Source organism: Pleurodeles waltl, chromosome 6, assembly GCF_031143425.1.
Source record: "Pleurodeles waltl isolate 20211129_DDA chromosome 6, aPleWal1.hap1.20221129, whole genome shotgun sequence".
NCBI lineage: Eukaryota > Metazoa > Chordata > Amphibia > Caudata > Salamandridae > Pleurodeles > Pleurodeles waltl.
Window position 1 is genome coordinate 740,044,481 of NC_090445.1, and position 20,157 is coordinate 740,064,637.

General features: G+C 47.3%; 1 protein-coding gene across 1 annotated transcript in view; it reads right to left on the bottom strand.

Annotated features, from left to right (window-relative positions):
* LOC138300223 (pancreatic triacylglycerol lipase-like) overlaps positions 1–20,157 on the bottom strand; it is a 212,048-nt gene that overhangs the window by 120,550 nt on the left and 71,341 nt on the right. Inside the window, exon 4 of the mRNA XM_069239267.1 lies at positions 4,888–5,013. Within this exon, the coding sequence (XP_069095368.1) occupies positions 4,888–5,013 (126 nt within the window). The remainder of the gene's footprint in view (positions 1–4,887; positions 5,014–20,157) is intronic.

The following is a 20,157-nucleotide window of genomic DNA, read 5'->3' on the forward strand; positions in this document are numbered from 1 at the left end:
AACCACCATGCTGCCATGGCACTTACTTAAATTGATCCAATGAGTTTAGGAATAAATCAATCCTTGACTGGTCACGGAAATGCTAGGTTTATATCAGGGGATATTGTAGCGTTATTGACCACAAAACTGGTGAGTGACATGGGTCTCTGGCATTCACTCAACTTATTGGTTTGCTCCACCTTCTAATTTACAGTCACTGTGCTAACATCTGCTATGTTATGTTTGGGACATTTATGTATTGGTAAAACACCAAAAGCGCCGGCCATGCTCTCTGGCACTGAAGGCTTCTGTACGATGTTTATATGTTGGGTAAAAGGGTGAGTCTGTAGTTGGTTTAAGAATGTGAATATTATATATTACTTTAGAAGCTGTCAGGTGGTCAACTCCATGCCCTAAAACTAGTCGTATGCCCCTTTCTACGCCTTTGAAATTCGAATTCCTCTCCTGCTCTCTCCCATCAACCACATCTCCCCACCCCACAGATAGTCTATTGATCTTCGTATCGGCTCCCATCGTGTACACCACTCTGGTGCTTTATAGCTAAGCTTGAGCTTTATTACTATTATACATGTTCACAATAAAGCTCTCCGTGATTCATCTGCTAGGTGAACCGACCAAGTGCTTAAAAGCATTATGCTTTTGCACGAGATCAGAGAAAATGAGTATTTGAGGGAGAGTCTGTGTGTTGTAGCAGACACTTCCTTTTGAGCTACAGCGGTAATTTATGTCTGGTGTACTGTGAGGTGTTCACATAGGTGAGTTTGTGTGTAATAGTAAGAAGACTATTGTGTGGCGTAACGAGCTGGTGCCCTTACTTAAAAACTTGAGAGACGAGGAAGAAAGGTAAACATCCGTAACACCACACAACGTTTTTAACGCAAGCAGAACCACGCTTGCGTTAACAACGACTCCCTTTTTCTCTGCCTTAACCACGCCTGTGCTGAACAACGCATGTGTGGTGAAGGCAGAGAAAAAGGGAGTCAACATCAGGAGAGGACGCAGTCAGGTAAGTGGGGCTGGGGGGTAGTTTTGTTTTCGGGGCGGGTGGGGGGTGAGTTTTTAGGGATGGGGTGGGGGTCAGGGTAATTTTTTTTTCAGGGCGCAGGGGTTTGGGGTAATTTTGTATTTAGGGCAGGTGGGGGGCTGGTTTATAGGTGCGGGGTGGGGTAATTTTGTATTTAGGGTGGGTGGGGGGTGGGTGGTCGGGTTTTAAGGGGCGGGGTAATTTTGTATTTAGGGCAGGGATGGGGGGTTGGGGTAGGACACGGTCAGGTAAGTGGGGCTGGGGGTACTATGGTTTTTAGAGCGGGTTGAGGGGTCGGTATAATTTTATTTTTAGGGGCACAAGTGGGGGTCGGGGTTATTTTGTATTTAAGGTGGGTTTTTTGGGGAGGGGAGGGGAGGGGAGGGGAGCCGGGGGTAATTTTGTTTTTTAGGGGTGGGGTAGTTTTATTTTTGTGGGTGGAGGTTGGTTGTTTTTAGGGGAGATGGGGGGTTGGGGTTGGGGTAGGTTTTAGGGCTCAAGGTGGGTGGGGTATGGGGTAGTTATTAGGGGCAGGAGGGGGTTGGGGTAGTTTTATTTTTGAGGCGGATGGGGGGTCGGGATAGATTTATTTTTAGGGTAGGGGGTTGAGGTAATTTTGTTTTTAAGGGCGGGGTAGTTTTATTTATGGGGTGGGGGTCATTCGTTTTTAGGGCGGGCAGGTGGGTCGGGGTAGTTTCATTTTTAGGACGGGTTGGGGTTCAGGGTAGTTATATTTTTAGGGCAGGTGGGGGGATGGCATGCGAAAACCAAGCATGCCGTTCCACACATGCCTTTGCTAGGCATGCCTTTACAACAAAAAATCGTTGTAAAGGGATGCGTGGTAAAGGCATTAGAGGAAACAATGTGTTTGTTGTTCCAACCTGGCGTTGTTCCATTATACATCCAGAGAGGTAACCATCCGGGAAACAACGCCGACGGAACCACAACAACGTTGTTAATGCAAGCGGAACCACGCTTGCGTTAACAACAACTCCCTTTTTCTCTGCCTTAACCACGCATGTGCTGAACGACGCACATGCGTGGTGAAGGCAGAGAAAAAGGGAGTCAGCATCGGGAGAGGATGCTGTCAGGTAAGTGGGGCTGGAGGGTACTTTTGTTTTTGGGGCGGTGGGGGATCGGGGTAATTTTGTATTTAGGGCAGGTGTGTAGTTGTATTTTTGTATTTAGGGCGGGTGGGGGGCTTTAGGGGCAGGGGTGGGGAGTCGGGGTAATTTTGTTTTTAAGGGTGGGGGTAATTTTGTATTTAGGGCGGATGGGGTGGGGTAATTTTGTATTTAGGGCGGGTCGGGGTTTAGTTTTAAGGGTCGGGGTTGGAGTAATTTTGTATTTAGGGCGGGGTGGGGGTCAGGGTAAGACACGGTCAAGTAAGTGGGGCTGGGTGAGGTTTGGGGGTAGTTTTAGGGGTGGGGTGGTTGGGTTATTTTTTTTTAAGGGGCGGTGGTGGGGGTTTGGGGTACTATGGTTTTTAGGGCGGGGTTGGAGTTGGGGTAATTTTGGTCTAGGGTTGGGGGGGTTGGGGTAATTTTCTATTTAGGATGGGTTTTTAGGGGCAGGGGTGGGAGGTTGGGGTAATTTTGTTTTTAGGGGTGGGGATGTTGGGGTAGGTTTTAGGACTCAGGGTAGGTGGGGGGTATCAGGGTAGTTTTTAGGGGCGGGTGGGGTTTGGGGTAGTTTTATTTTTAGGGATGGTGGGGGGTTGGGGTAGTTGTATTTTTGTGGCCGGTGGGGAAGATGGCATGTAAAAACCATGCATGCCTTTCAACACATGCCTTTTCTAGGCATGCCTTTACAACGAAAAATCGTTGTAAAGGCATGCGTGGTAAAGGCATTCAAGGAAACAATGTGGTTGTTGTTCCGAACTGGCTGTTCAGGCATGAGTATTTGGCGCATGCGTTGTTCAATTATACATCCAGAGAGGTAAACACTTGGAACAACGACGCCGAACCACGACAACCTTGTTAACGCAAGCAGAACCGCGCTTGCGTTAACAACGACTCCCCTTTTCTCTGCCTTAACCAGGCATGTGATGAACAACTCACATGCGTGGTTAAGGCAGAGAAAAATGGAGTCCACATCAGGAGAGGAAGCGGTCAGGTAAGTGGGGCTGGGGGTAGTTTTGTTTTTGGTGCGGGGGTGGGGGTTCAGGATAATGTTGGTTTTAGGGGCAGGGGTGGGGGTGTAGGGGTAAATTTGTATTTAGGGCGGGTGGGGGTCAGTTTTATGGGTGGGGGTTGGGGTAATTTTGTTTTTAGGGGCAGGGTGTGTGGGGTAATTTTGTATTTAGGGCGGGTGGGGGGTTGGGTTTTAAGGGGCGGAGTGGGGAGTCGGGGTAATTTTGTATTTACAACTGGGGTGGGGGGTTGGGGTTGGATGCAGTCAGGTAAGTGGGGCATGGATTGGTTTGGAGGTAGTTTTAGGGGTGGGGTCAGGGGAATTTTGTTTTTAGGGGCGGGATGGGAGTTGTGGTAATTTTGTAGTTAGGGCAGGGTTTTAGGGGTAGGAGTGGGGGGGTCGGGGTAATTTTGTTTTTTGGGTGGGGTAGTTTTATTTTAGGTGGTGGGGGTCAGTTGTTTTTAGGGGTGGGGGTTGGGGTACGTTTTAAGGCTCAGGGTGGTAGGGGGTATAGGGGTTGTTTTTAGGGATGGGTGGAGGGGTCAGGGTAGTTTTATTTTTTGGGTGGGTGGGGAGGTCGGGGTAGTTTTATTTTGTGGGTGGTGGGTCAGGGTAGTTTCATTTTTAGGGTGGGGGTGGGGGTTGGGGTAGTTTCATTTTTAGGGGTGGGGTAGTTTTAGTTTTGGGGTGGGGGTCAGTCGTTTTTAGGGTGGGTGGGGGTATCAGGGTAGTTTTTAGGGGCAGTGGGGGGGTCAGGTAGTTTTATTTTTAAGGCAGGTAGGGGGTCAGGGTAGTTGTGCTTTTAGGGTGGATGGGGGCGATGCATGCAAAAACCACGTATGACACGTCTTTACTAGGGATACCTTTACAACAGAAAATCATTTTAAAGGCATGCATGGGAAAGGCATTCGTGGAACCAACGCAGTCGTTGTTCCGACTGCTTTATTCAGGCATGCATGGTTGGTGCATGCGTTTTTCCATCATACATCTGATATGTGCAGTCCATTTCATGTTTTACCGAAGACTGGTAATTGGTTGGAGCTAACTTACCCCCCCACCACCACCAGCAGGGAAAACTGAATTTAGATGAGATATGTGGTCGTAAAATGAGATTGCCAGTGCAGTCTTAGATCACTTCAAAAAGTGCCAGAGTAGAGGACTTTAAGGAAAACAGTAGGAGGGAGGGAAGGGCGAGATAAAAACAGAGGACTGGGGAATAAAAGAAGGAGTAAGCTAACCTCTGAGTGAAAATTAACCGGACATTGTGCAACACATGCATTTAGCCTGTGTCCCATGATAACAATTGGTATAATCTATTCACCACTTTCAGCCTTGGCCTGTTTTGTCACGTAAAAGATAACAGAATTACTACATACAGATATATGAATGTACAGCGGGTAAATGAGGCAGAGGAGCCCATTCTTGTTTAGGGACATTACAGAAGGTCACATGGTGCTGACGGTGTGACCTGTTTTTGTTTGTTTCATTGGCTGATGCTGCTATCTTTAGGCCTTGTCAGTGACTCGTATCACCACCAGAAAATGCAACATCCCCATGTGGCATTTATTAATTATTTGCAGTCAATGTAAGACGCATATCATCTGAAGCTCTCACTACGGTTACATATCTTTACATTCTCCTGGCATTCTCCAGTATTTTTTGTAACATACATCCAGTCCACTACAAACTATCATGGGAACGCTGAATGTTTCTCATGACCCAGCTCTTACCCGGCACATGTCGGAAAGCCAGTTTTCCTCGCCTTGGTCTATAAATCCATGAGTGATGAAGATCGTCTTTCGGCTTGCGTTGAAATTCGAATATGAAATGGTTGGTCGGTTTATCGCTGTAATTTCCTGTTGTGAATACAATATTGATTGTGGTTAGATTATATTTTGTATTTTGTTGTAGTTCACATGCATTGTTTAAAACGTAGCCCACCGCACGTGCTTGAATTCTATGTCAGGACTGGAGGAGGGGGTTATTCTTCTCTTTATATGCTTTATTTTTCAGCAGCCAATTAGAAAGAACTTTATTAACAAACTACATATCCCATGAACCTATATATAACACATGATCAACCATAGAGACAAGCCCCATAAAACCTATATGACGTTAACACACTTCCTCTTTCTTTGCTGCTCTGCAGCCAGTTAAGTCTTCTTTATCTTAGTGCGATTGTTGTATTCATATAAATTATCTTCCGTTTTATGATCGCGCTCATGCGCGTATAGTTATTCATATTTCTGTTATAGGACCTGTTGCTGGAGTGGCTTGCCACCCCGTTTTAGTGGAGCAGGAGTTTTTGGGAGCGAGGGCCGTGGGCTTTGCCGCGCAGTCCTCTTTCTATTTTTGGGCTTCTGAGACTAGCCTCGGCCTCAGCGTGCTGTTTGGTGTGTCTGCTTGCCGACTTGCATGTGTAGATTCTGTGGGGGGACTCCCTCGAGGCACCTCTGCTCCCGGTGAATGCCCTGACAAACTGAGTTCTGCTGGGTTATAACATAACACAGAGGCTTTGCCCAGAGCGTTTTTCAGGTCCTCCCTCCACATTCAAAGGAATATCTTTGACCTGAATCAGGGGTTTGTTCTTATTTTGCACCCTGCCTGGCTCCTCCTTGATTCCCCTTTGGGGCCCTCTAAACCTGGTTGGTGACCTTTTGACCTGTGACAGATTTTATTAGTTTATAGTTCTATTTTACATCCACAATCATGTATGATGATTACCAGGAGGGTGATGAGCAATGTTCCCTCTAATTTTTTTACACTGTGTGTGGCAGTGTGCGGTCTCTGTGCGCTGCAGCCAAGGATACGTGCGCCAAGAAATTGACCATTCACGCGCGTGCAGCGCATAACTAGCCAAGATCTTTGGCATTAGCCTCTCCATACCACTGAAGCAAAAAAGGGATATCATTGCTCCATGCAAAGGGCATCAAGGCAGTTTTGTGACCTGGTTGCACACCCCAAGGACATGACCTGTTAGGGGAGCACGTATATTGCTCTAAAAGGCTTATTTAGGCTTAGAAAGTGATAACGCATATAAACTACCACAAAGTATAGGAATGGTGGAACATTTGATAACAGCACATTTTCTACTGTTCTGAAGCATTTCCTAGCTCATGAACCATTGATTTTCAAGACAAATATCACTTGCCCGCTTGTATGCTAAAGCACGCCAAATGATGTTTAAAACACTCCCCGCGGTATTTAAAAGCTGTTTTCATTGACTTTAATCCAGATTCAAATATAAGAATGATCTGCCTTAGGGGAGCACGTATATCGCTCAAAAAGGCTTATTTAAGCTTAGAAAGTGATAAAGCATATAAACTACCACAAAGTATAGGAATGGTGGAACATTTGATAACAGCACATTTTCTACTGTTCTGAAGCATTTCCTAGCTCATTAACCATTAATTTCCAAGACAAATATCACTTGCTCGCTTGTATGGTAAAGTACGCCAAATGATGTTTAAAACACTCCCCGCGGCATTTAAACGCTGTTTTCATTGACTTCAAACCAGATTCAAATATGAGCATTATCTGCCTTAGGGGAGCACGTATATCGCTCTCAAAGGCTTATTTAGGCTTAGAAAGTGATAACACATATAAACTACCACGAAGTATAGGAATGGTGGAACATTTGATAACAGCACAACGTGCGCGCTTGCCAAAGGGGCCTGCGCGATGGGGGAAGGAAAGTTGCGCGCGTGCCTTACAGGGAACATTGGTGATGAGAGCTGTTTTTTTGATGATGGGCAAACAAGCTTGTTTGAACAAAACCTAGTTCACACTCTGGGCGCGGGAGTGCGTCAAATTGTTAATGAAGCCTTAGCCAAGGCTATAACTCAGTTGAAACATCACCTTTATGGGTTTGCTCAACAACAGGGGTGGATTCCCCCCTTTGGGGGCATGATTGAAGGGTCCAGAGTCGCACCTGCGACCCTACCAACTAAAGAAGCCCATTCTGCGGCATTTGACACTTCAGAGGGCGTTTCCGTAGAGGAAGGTTCAGAGGTGCTGCTGCTGCCATCCAGGACTCTAACTCCTCAGGTGAGAATAATTCAGTGGGCAGAAGTTACTTTGGGGGGATGCACATAGTTATTTTCTCACAATTGGCAAAATACCTCCAACGATCCTTAGGTATTGGAATCGGTTCAAGGTTTCAAGATAGAATTCTTTCAGACTCCCCTGCAGTTGTCCTTTCCCACCACAATGCATTTTTCCCAATTAGATCAGAATTTAGTTAAAAAAGAAGTTCATTCTCTTCTGTCAAAAAATGCGATAGAGGAAACCGATCTTCACCCCCGGGGTTTGTAAGTTCCATTTTTCTGGTCGACCAGAAAGGGGGCGGCTCCAGGTTAGTCCTCAATTTGAGGGAATTCAACCAGTGGATCATTTCAAGATGGAGGGGATCCATTTGTTATGAGACATCCTTCTGGTGGGGGATTGGATGGTATGTTTAGATTTGAAGGACGCCTACCTGTCCGTACCTATCTTTCCCCCCACAGACGCTTCCTCCAGTTTTGATGGGGAGGAAAGTTTTACGAGTTCAAGGTTCTTCCCTTCAGTCTGTCGTCGGCTCCGTGGTGCTTCACGAAGCTGATGAGACCGGTTGTGGAATCTCTAAGATCCAGGGGTGTTCGCCTTATCATATACCTGGACGACATAATCATTTTAACCCAATCTCCTCAAACAACAGTTCTTCATTTGGAATAGGCGATCTCTCTTCTTCAGGAATTAGGGTTTGTCATCAAAGTCCAAAAATCTATCCTGATTCCTACGCAATCTATAGAATTCTTAGGATTCATAGTGAATTCCCTTTCAGCCCAATTTGTTCTCCCTCCCTTGAAGGTGAAGGACATCAAGAAAGAGTTGAGATTAGCCTTATCCAAGACAAATGTATCCTTGAGGTCGCTTGATCACCTGGTAGGGCTTCGAGCCTCATCTATTCAGGTGATTTTGCCAGGACCTCTACATTACAGGTCTTTCCAATGCCTGAAGATCATGCATCTGAACAAGGGTCTGTCATATTCCCAACTAATTCCCCTCTCAGAGAGGCGAGTAGCAAGATCTCTTGGTGGCTAGGCCATATGGAAGCATGGAACGGCAGAGCCATATTCCCCTACTCTCTGGAGTTGGTCATAGAGGCGGATGACAGTCTGTGGGGTTGGGGTGCCCGTTGTAGTCAGATTTCCACGGGGGTCGATTGTCCCAGAAAGCGCTATCCCTTCATATCAATTGCCCTGAGCTCCTAGCGGGCTCCTTTGCAATTCGCAGCTTTACGGCAGGCCCGGCAAAATGCTGCATTCTTCCCCGCATGGACAATATTTCAGCGGTTCGCTATGTGAACAAGCTGGGAGGGACGCAATCCAAATTGCTGACGAAATTGCCAAGGATTTTTTGGCATTTGTGTCTCCAGAATCACATTTCAGTGACAGCAGAATATCTGCTGAGTCAATGGAATGTGGTAGCAGATTGACATTCCCGCCACTTGAAGGATGCCAGCGATTGGAGACTTCATTGACGGATCTTCAGAGCCATCATGTGGAGATGGGGTCCTTGCAATGTCGACCTTTTCACTTTACGGTTGAACACCCAACTCCCGACCTATTTCAGCTGGCGCCCAGACCCAGGAGCGAAGGCGACAGATATTTTTCTCCAGGACTGGAGCCCATTCCTTTCCTATGCATTTCCTTCTTTCGTGATGATTCCCAGGGTTTTAGCGCAATTACAGAGACAGGAAGCAGAAATAGTGTTGATCTCCCCATTTTGGAGAGCTCAACCCTGGTTTCCCATCATTCTGGAACTAGCCTGTGCCCCTCCCAGTCTCTTACCCTGGTGTTGGAATCTCCTCCTGGACTCAGTGGGGTCTCCTCATCCGTTCATTCAATCGGGGCAGCTGTCTCTTCTAGCGTGGTGCCTTTCAGGCAAAGTTGGAATCTCCCAGGCCTTTTGAAGGAAGCTCAGGAATTCATTAATCAGTCCTGGGCCCCTAGTAACCACACACAATATTCCTCAGCTTGGAGACGCTGGTGTAGTTGGTGTAATTCACGGGGTTTGGATCCCTTTAACTCTGATTGCACCATGATATTGAATTTTCTTTCTTCCCTAGCTACTTCAGGGATGGCGTATAGTTCTATCAACAATTTCCGGTCAGCGATCTCGGCCAGACATGTTTTTATTGAGGGGAGGCCTGTGCGTCAATTGCCTATTGTTTGTAAGTTGATCCGTGGAATTAGGATGTTGAATCCTCCCCTTCCTAGGTATTCAGAACTTTGGGATGTTAATGTTGTTCTTCGATTTTTAGATTACTGGCCCTCCAATAAACATTTATCTCGGAAACAGCTATCTGATAAGCATATCATGCTGCTCTGCCTTATCTCTTGTAAACAGGTTTCTGACGTCAAGGCTTTAGATTTGGCAGGGTGACGTTTTTCTCCTGAAGGGGTATCTTTTGTTATCTCACGAAGAACAAAGTGTAATACCAGGTTGGTATCTTATCCTGCATTCCCAGATAACACCAAACTTTGTGTGGTGCAATGTCTGAAGGACTAAGAGGTTAGTACAGCCAAATTTTGTTCAGATATCTTGGTCAACTTTTAATATCCCTCCAGAAACCATTTCGTCCAGTTTCTTCGGCAACTCTAGCCAGATGGATAAAATGGCTCCTGTTGGAAGCTGGCATTGACATATCAAAATTTGGAGCTCACTCAGTGAGAGGAGCTATGGCGTCAAAGTCTTTCTCTCTAGGTTCTTGCTTAGACTATATATATGAGGCGCAGCAGATTGGTCTTCTGATTCCATGTTTAAAAGATTTTATTATAAACCTATTTTGGATATATCTTCAATTGTTATGGCAAGAATTTAAACTAGCTGTAGGAAAGTACCATCTTGCCTGGCATGTTACCCCCATTTTTCACTGTATATATGTTGTTTTAGTTGTATGTGTCACTGGGACCCTGGTAACCCAGGGCCCCAGTGCTCATAAGTGTGCCTGAATGTGTTACCTGTGTAGTGACTAACTGTCTCACTGAGGCTCTGCTAATCAGAACCTCAGTGGTTATGCTCTCTCATTTCTTTCCAAATTGTCACTAACAGGCTAGTGACCATTTTACCAATTTACATTGGCTTACTGGAACACCCTTATAATTCCCTAGTATATGGTACCCCCCTAGGAGCTCTGACAATTCTTACACAGGCCTGCCACTGCAGCCTGAGTGAAATAACGTCCACGTTATTTCACAGCCATTTTACACTGCACTTAAGTAACTTATAAGTCACCTATATGTCTAACCTTTACCTGGTAAAGGTTAGGTGCAAAGTTACTTAGTGTGAGGGCACCCTGGCACTAGCCAAGGTGCCCCCACATTGTTCAGAGCCAATTCCCTGAACTTTGTGAGTGCGGGGACACCATTACACGCGTGCACTACATATAGGTCACTACCTATATGTAGCTTCACAATGGTAACTCCGAATATGGCCATGTAACATGTCTATGATCATGGAATTGCCCCCTCTATGCCATCCTGGCATAGTTGGCACAATCCCATGATCCCAGTGGTCTGTAGCACAGACCCTGGTACTGCCAAACTGCCCTTCCTGGGGTTTCACTGCAGCTGCTGCTGCTGCCAACCCCTCAGACAGGCATCTGCCCTCCTGGGGTCCAGCCAGGCCTGGCCCAGGATGGCAGAACAAAGAACTTCCTCTGAGAGAGGGTGTGACACCCTCTCCCTTTGGAAAATGGTGTGAAGGCAGGGGAGGAGTAGCCTCCCCCAGCCTCTGGAAATGCTTTCTTGGGCACAGATGTGCCCAATTCTGCATAAGCCAGTCTACACCGGTTCAGGGGACCCCTTAGCCCTGCTCTGGCGCGAAACTGGACAAAGGAAAGGGGAGTGACCACTCCCCTGACCTGCACCTCCCCTGGGAGGTGTCCAGAGCTCCTCCAGTGTGCTCCAGACCTCTGCCATCTTGAAAACAGAGGTGCTGCTGGCACACTGGACTGCTCTGAGTGGCCAGTGCCACCAGGTGACGTCAGAGACTCCTTCTGATAGGCTCCTTCAGGTGTTAGTAGCCTATCCTCTCTCCTAGGTAGCCAAACCCTCTTTTCTGGCTATTTAGGGTCTCTGTCTCTGGGGAAACTTTAGATAACGAATGCAAGAGCTCATCCGAGTTCCTCTGCATCTCTCTCTTCACCTTCTGCCAAGGAATCGACTGCTGACCGCGCTGGAAGCCTGCAAACCTGCAACATAGTAGCAAAGATGACTACTGCAACTCTGTAACGCTGATCCTGCCGCCTTCTCGACTGTTTTCCTGCTTGTGCATGCTGTGGGGGTAGTCTGCCTCCTCTCTGCACCAGAAGCTCCGAAGAAATCTCCCGTGGGTCGACGGAATCTTCCCCCTGCAACCGCAGGCACCAAAAAGCTGCATTACCGGTCCCTTGGGTCTCCTCTCAGCACAACGAGCGAGGTCCCTCGAATCCAGCGACTCTGTCCAAGTGACCCCCACAGTCCAGTGACTCTTCAGTCCAAGTTTGGTGGAGGTAAGTCCTTGCCTCACCTCGCTGGGCTGCATTGCTGGGAACCGCGACTTTTGCAGTTACTCCGGCCCCTGTGCACTTCCGGCGGAAATCCTTTGTGCACAGCCAAGCCTGGGTCCACGGCACTCTAACCTGCATTGCACGACGTTCTAAGTTGGTCTCCCGCGATGTGGGACTCCTTTGTGCAACTTCGGGTGAGTACTGTTTCACGCATCCTCGTAGTGCCTGTTTCTGGCACTTCTCCGGGTGCTACCTGCTGCTGAGAGGGCTCCTTGACTTGCTCGATGTCCCCTCTCTCTCCTCGTCCAATTTGCGACCTCCTGGTCCCTCCAGGGCCACGGCAGCGTCCAAAAACGCTAACCGCATGATTTGCAGCTAGGAAGGCTTGTGGGCGTTCTTTCGGCGGGAAAACACTTCTGCACAACTCTCCACAGCGAGAGGGATCCGTCCACCAAAGGGGAAGTCTCTAGCCCTTTTTGTTCCTGCAGAAACCTCAGCTTCTTCTGTCCAGTAGAAGCTTCTTTGCACCCGCAGCTGGCATTTCCTGGGCATCTGCCCATCTCTGACTTGCTTGTGACTTTTGGACTTGGTCCCCTTGTTCCACAGGTACCCTAGATTGGAAATCCACAGTTGTTGCATTGTTGGTTTGTGTCTTCCTGCGTTATTCCTCTAACACGACTTCTTTGTCCTTAGGGGAACTTTAGTGCACTTTGCACTCACTTTTCAGGGTCTTGGGGAGGGTTCTTTTTCTAACTCTCACTATTTTCTAATAGTCCCAGCGACCCTCTACAAGGTCACATAGGTTTGGGGTCCATTCGTGGTTCGCATTCCACTTTTGGAGTATATGGTTTGTGTTGCCCCTATCCCTATGTTTCCCCATTGCTTCCTATTGTAACTATACATTGTTTGCACTGTTTTCTAAGACTATACTGCATATTGTTGCTATTGTGTATATATATCTTGTGTATATTTCCTATCCTCTCACTGAGGGTAGACTCTAAGATACTTTGGCATATTGTCATAAAAATAAAGTACCTTTATTTTTAGTATAACTGTGTATTGTGTTTTCTTATGATATTGTGCATATGACACTGAGTGGTACTGTAATAGCTTCACCCGTCTCCTAGTTCAGCCTAAGCTGCTCTGCTAAGCTACCATTATCTATCAGCCTAAGCTGCTAGACACCCTATACACTAATAAGGGATAACTGGGCCTGGTGCAAGGTGCAAGTACCCCTTGGTACTCACTACAAGCCAGTCCAGCCTCCTACATTGGTTGTGCAGTGGTGGGATAAGTGCTTTGAGACTACTTACCACTCTTGTCGTTGTACTTTTCATAAGAGAAAAATATACAAATCAAGGTCAGTGTATATACACATAGCCAAAACGTTTTGCATTTCCTCTTCTTACTTCTAACTTTCTAAAAAGTTCTAAAAAGTTTAAAAAGTTTTTTTTCTCTGTCTTTCTAAAAGCTCTGACAAACTTTTTTCTCTTTTTCTATCACTTTAACTCTCTCTAAAAATGTCTGGCACAGGCCAAAATGTTGATCTGTCCAAACTTGCATATGATCACCTTAGCTGGAAAGGAGCAAGGAGTCTCTGCATAAAGAGAGGTTTGAGTGTAGGGAAGAATCCTTCCTTAGAACTGTTAATTAACATGCTTAGAGAACAGGATAAGGCTAAAAGTGCCCCATCTGTTGAAAAAGTAGCTAATGGTTCTCAATCTGATCCAGGGACTCCCCCAGGAAAAGATTCTGGAAAGAAACTTCCTAGCCTGCCCATTACTAGACAGTCTAGCATAGTTGGTAATGATGAAGAGCCACACCATACAAATAGTGTTGTCTCACATCATAGCAAAAGCATTTAATCACACCACAGTGGTACTGATGTTTCTGTTAGCCAAGCTGTTAGGGTGCCCTCTGTAAGGGACAGGTCTCCTTCTGTTCAATCCCATCATACCTCTGTATCTAGGAATGTCCCTCCCACCAACCCTGATGACAGAATGTTAGAGAGGGAACTCAATAAGTTGAGGGTGGAACAAACCAGACTGAAGCTTAAAAAGCAACAGCTGGATTTGGATAGACAGTCTTTTGAACTAGAGAAGGAAAGACAGAAGTTGGGTTTAGAAACCCATGGTGGCAGCAGCAGTATTCCCCATAGTCATCCTGTAAAAGAGCATGATTCCAGGAATCTGCACAAGATAGTTCCCCCTTATAAGGAGGGGGATGACATTAACAAGTGGTTTGCTGCACTTGAGAGGGCCTGTGTTGTACAGGATGTCCCTCAAAGGCAGTGGGCTGCTATCCTATGGCTATCATTTAGTGGAAAAGGTAGGGATAGGCTCCTTACTGTGAAAGAAAATGATGCTAATAATTTCCAAGTTCTTAAGAATGCACTCCTGGATGGTTATGGCTTAACCACTGAACAATACAGGATAAAGTTCAGAGAGACCAAAAAGGAGTCTTCACAAGACTGGGTTGATTTCATTGACCATTCAGTGAAGGACTTGGAGGGGTGGTTACATGGAAGTAAAGTTACTGATTATGACAGCCTGTATAACTTGATCCTGAGAGAGCATATTCTTAATAATTGTGTGTCTGATTTGTTGCACCAGTACTTGGTGGACTCTGATCTGACCTCTCCCCAAGAATTGGGAAAGAAGGCAGACAAATGGGTCAGAACAAGGGTGAACAGAAAAGTTCATACAGGGGATGACAAAGATGGCAACAAAAAGAAGGATGGTAAGTCTTCTGACAAGGGTGGGGACAAATCTAAAAATGAGTCTTCATCAGGCCCACAAAAACACTCTGGTGGGGGTGGTGGGCCCAAATCCTCTTTTAATCAGAACAAGGAAAAGAAACCATGGTGCTATTTATGTAAAATAAAAGGCCATTGGACAACAGATCCCAGTTGTCTAAAGAAAAGCACCAATGCTCCTACCACTACAACCCCTACTGCTACCCCTAGTGTCCCTACTAATAGCAGTGGTGGTGGGAGCAAACCTACTAATAGCCAATCCAAGGGAGTAGCTGGGCTCACTATTGGTAACTTAGTTGGGGTTGGCCTTGTTAGGGAGGCCACAGAGGCTGTGTTAGTCTCTGAGGGGGCTATTGATTTAGCCACCTTAGTTGCTTGTCCCCTTAATATGGATAAGTACAAGCAGCTACCCCTAATAAATGGTGTTGAGGTTCAGGCCTACAGGGACACTGGTGCCAGTGTGACTATGGTCATAGAGAAACTGGTCCACCCTGAACAACACCTACTTGGTCACCAGTACCAAGTAACCGATGCTCACAACAACACACTTAGCCACCCCATGGCTGTTGTTAATCTCAACTGGGGGGGGGTTACTGGTCCAAAGAAAGTTGTGGTAGCTTCAGATTTACCTGTAGACTGTCTATTAGGGAATGATTTGGAGACATCTGCTTGGTCAGATGTGGAGTTGGAGGCCCATGCAGCAATGCTGGGCATCCCAGGGCATATTTTTGCTTTGACAAGGGCTCAGGCCAAAAAGCAAAAAGGACAGGGAAGCTTGGATCCTGGAACAATGGACCAAGTGCTCCCTAAAGCTAGGGCTAGTAGAAGCAAACCACTTCCTACTATCCCTCCCTCTACAGTGGATTCAACTTCTGAGGAAGAAGAATTCCCTCCCTGTGCAGAACCTACACCAGAGGAGCTGGAAGCAGACACTGCTGAGCTTTTGGGTGAAGGGGGGCCTGCCAGAGAGGAGCTGAGTGTGGCACAGCAAACCTGTCCCACATTAGAGGGTCTCAGACAGCAAGCTGTCAAACAGGCTAATGGGGATGTCAGTGACTCTCACAGAGTTTACTGGGAGGACAACCTCTTGTACACTGAGCATAGGGATCCTAAACCTGGAGCTGCCAGGAGATTAGTGATTCCTCAGGAGTACAGAAAGTTCCTCCTAACCCTGGCACATGACATTCCCCTAGCTGGGCATCTAGGACAAATGAAAACTTGGGACAGGCTTGTTCCCCTGTTTCATTGGCCTAGAATGTCTGAGGACACAAAGGAATTTTGTAAGTCCTGTGAAACCTGTCAAGCCAGTGGCAAGACAGGTGGCACCCCAAAGGCACCCCTTATTCCACTGCCTGTGGTTGGGGTTCCCTTTGAAAGGGTAGGGGTTGACATAGTTGGCCCCCTTGACCCTCCTACTGCTTCAGGCAATAGGTTTATCTTGGTGGTAGTGGACCATGCCACAAGATATCCTGAAGCTATTCCTTTAAGGACCACTACAGCACCTGCAGTGGCAAAGGCCCTCCTGGGAATATTTTCCAGGGTGGGCTTCCCAAAGGAAGTAGTATCAGACAGGGGAAGTAATTTCATGTCTGCATACTTAAAGGCCATGTGGAAGGAGTGTGGTGTAACGTACAAGTTCACAACACCCTATCATCCACAAACAAATGGACTGGTGGAGAGATTTAATAAAACTCTCAAAGGCATGATTATGGGTCTCCCTGAAAAACTCCGCAGGAGATGGGATATCCTTCTACCATGCCTCCTTTTTGCCTACAGGGAGGTACCCCAGAAAGGAGTGGGCTTCAGCCCCTTTGAACTTCTTTTTGGACACCCTGTTAGGGGTCCACTCACACTTGTAAAGGAGGGTTGGGAACAACCTTTAAAAGCTCCTAAGCAAGATATTGTGGATTATGTACTTGGCCTCAGATCAAGGATGGCTGAGTACATGAAAAAGGCCAGCAAAAACCTTCAGGCCAGCCAAGAGCTCCAGAAGCAATGGCATGACCAGAAGGCTGTTTTGGTTCAGTACCAACCAGGGCAGAAAGTGTGGGTCTTGGAGCCTGTGGCCCCAAGAGCACTCCAAGATAAATGGAGTGGACCCCACACAATTGTTGAAAAGAAGGGAGAAGTCACCTATTTAGTTGACTTAGGCACTGCCAGGAGTCCCCTTAAGGTGCTCCATGTCAACCGCCTGAAACCCTACTATGACAGGGCTGATCTCACCCTGCTCATGGCAACTGATGAGGGACAGGAAGAAGACAGTGATCCTCTACCTGATCTCTTCTCTTCCACAGAACAAGATGCTCTTGTGGAAGGTGTAGTTTTGGCTGATTGTCTTACTGCTGAGCAGAAAGACAATTGCATAAATCTCCTAGATCAATTCTCTGAACTCTTCTCTATTGTGCCAGGTACCACTTCTTGGTGTGAGCACACTATAGATACTGGAGACAGCTTGCCTGTCAAAAGTAAGATCTATAGGCAGCCTGACCATGTCAGGGACTGCATAAAGCAAGAGGTCCAGAAAATGTTAGAACTAGGAGTGGTTGAGCACTCTGACAGTCCATGGGCTTCTCCTGTGGTACTGGTACCAAAACCCCATTCCAAAGATGGAAAGAAGGAAATGCGGTTTTGTGTAGACTATAGAGGTCTCAACTTGGTAACCAAAACTGATGCTCACCCTATACCCAGGGCAGATGAGCTCATAGATACACTGGCATCTGCCAAGTATCTAAGCACTTGACTGCAGGGTATTGGCAGATCAAATTGTCAGAAGATGCTAAACCTAAGACTGCATTTTCAACCATTGGAGGACATTACCAGTTTACTGTAATGCCTTTTGGTTTGAAAAATGCACCTGCCACTTTTCAGAGGTTGGTGAACACAGTCCTGCAAGGGCTGGAAGCTTTCAGTGCAGCATATTTGGACGATATAGCTGTCTTTAGCTCCAGCTGGGATGATCACCTGGTCCACCTATGGAAAGTTTTGGAGGCCCTGCAAAAGGCAGGCCTCACTATCAAGGCTTCAAAGTGCCAGATAGGGCAGGGTAAGGTGGTTTATCTGGGACACCTTGTTGGTGGGGAACAGATTGCACCACTACAGGGGAAAATCCAAACAATTATTGATTGGGTTCCCCCTACCACTCAGACTCAGGTGAGAGCCTTCCTAGGCCTCACTGGGTATTACAGGAGGTTCATTAAGAACTATGGCTCCATTGCAGCCCCTCTTAATGACCTCACATCCAAGAAAATGCCTAAAAAGGTATTATGGACAGCAAACTGTCAGAAAGCTTTTGAGGAGCTGAAGCAGGCCATGTGCTCTGCACCTGTCCTGAAAAGCCCTTGTTACTCTAAAAAATTCTATGTCCAAACTGATGCATCTGAATTAGGAGTAGGGGCAGTCCTATCACAACTTAATTCTGAGGGCCAGGATCAACCTGTTGCTTTTATTAGTAGGAGGTTGACCCCTAGAGAAAAGCGTTGGTCTGCCATAGAGAGGGAGGCCTTTGCTGTGGTCTGGGCACTGAAGAAGTTGAGGCCATACCTGTTTGGCACTCACTTCATTGTTCAGACAGACCACAAACCTCTACTTTGGCTAAAACAAATGAAAGGTGAAAATCCAAAATTGTTGAGGTGGTCCATATCCCTACAGGGAATGGACTATACAGTGGAACATAGACCTGGGAGTAGCCACTCCAATGCAGACGGACTCTCCAGATATTTCCACTTAGACAATGAAGACTCATCAGGTCATGGCTAGTCTTATTGTCCTTCGTTTGGGGGGGGGTTGTGTAGGAAAGTACCATCTTGCCTGGCATGTTACCCCCATTTTTCACTGTATATATGTTGTTTTAGTTGTATGTGTCACTGGGACCCTGGTAACCCAGGGCCCCAGTGCTCATAAGTGTGCCTGAATGTGTTACCTGTGTAGTGACTAACTGTCTCACTGAGGCTCTGCTAATCAGAACCTCAGTGGTTATGCTCTCTCATTTCTTTCCAAATTGTCACTAACAGGCTAGTGACCATTTTACCAATTTACATTGGCTTACTGGAACACCCTTATAATTCCCTAGTATATGGTACTGAGGTACCCAGGGTATTGGGGTTCCAGGAGATCCCTATGGGCTGCAGCATTTCTTTTGCCACCCATAGGGAGCTCTGACAATTCTTACACAGGCCTGCCACTGCAGCCTGAGTGAAATAACGTCCACGTTATTTCACAGCCATTTTACACTGCACTTAAGTAACTTATAAGTCACCTATATGTCTAACCTTTACCTGGTAAAGGTTAGGTGCAAAGTTACTTAGTGTGAGGGCACCCTGGCACTAGCCAAGGTGCCCCCACATTGTTCAGAGCCAATTCCCTGAACTTTGTGAGTGCGGGGACACCATTACACGCGTGCACTACATATAGGTCACTACCTATATGTAGCTTCACAATGGTAACTCCGAATATGGCCATGTAACATGTCTATGATCATGGAATTGCCCCCTCTATGCCATCCTGGCATAGTTGGCACAATCCCATGATCCCAGTGGTCTGTAGCACAGACCCTGGTACTGCCAAACTGCCCTTCCTGGGGTTTCACTGCAGCTGCTGCTGCTGCCAACCCCTCAGACAGGCATCTGCCCTCCTGGGGTCCAGCCAGGCCTGGCCCAGGATGGCAGAACAAAGAACTTCCTCTGAGAGAGGGTGTGACACCCTCTCCCTTTGGAAAATGGTGTGAAGGCAGGGGAGGAGTAGCCTCCCCCAGCCTCTGGAAATGCTTTCTTGGGCACAGATGTGCCCAATTCTGCATAAGCCAGTCTACACCGGTTCAGGGGACCCCTTAGCCCTGCTCTGGCGCGAAACTGGACAAAGGAAAGGGGAGTGACCACTCCCCTGACCTGCACCTCCCCTGGGAGGTGTCCAGAGCTCCTCCAGTGTGCTCCAGACCTCTGCCATCTTGAAAACAGAGGTGCTGCTGGCACACTGGACTGCTCTGAGTGGCCAGTGCCACCAGGTGACGTCAGAGACTCCTTCTGATAGGCTCCTTCAGGTGTTAGTAGCCTATCCTCTCTCCTAGGTAGCCAAACCCTCTTTTCTGGCTATTTAGGGTCTCTGTCTCTGGGGAAACTTTAGATAACGAATGCAAGAGCTCATCCGAGTTCCTCTACATCTCTCTCTTCACCTTCTGCCAAGGAATCGACTGCTGACCGCGCTGGAAGCCTGCAAACCTGCAACATAGTAGCAAAGACGACTACTGCAACTCTGTAACGCTGATCCTGCCGCCTTCTCGACTGTTTTCCTGCTTGTGCATGCTGTGGGGGTAGTCTGCCTCCTCTCTGCACCAGAAGCTCCGAAGAAATCTCCCGTGGGTCGACGGAATCTTCCCCCTGCAACCGCAGGCACCAAAAAGCTGCATTACCGGTCCCTTGGGTCTCCTCTCAGCACGACGAGCAAGGTCCCTCGAATCCAGCGACTCTGTCCAGGTGACCCCCACAGTCCAGTGACTCTTCAGTCCAAGTTTGGTGGAGGTAAGTCCTTGCCTCACCTCGCTGGGCTGCATTGCTGGGAACCGCGACTTTTGCAGCTACTCCGGCCCCTGTGCACTTCCGGCGGAAATCCTTTGTGCACAGCCAAGCCTGGGTCCACGGCACTCTAACCTGCATTGTACGACATTCTAAGTTGGTCTCCGGCGACGTGGGACTCCTTTGTGCGACTTCGGGTGAGCAC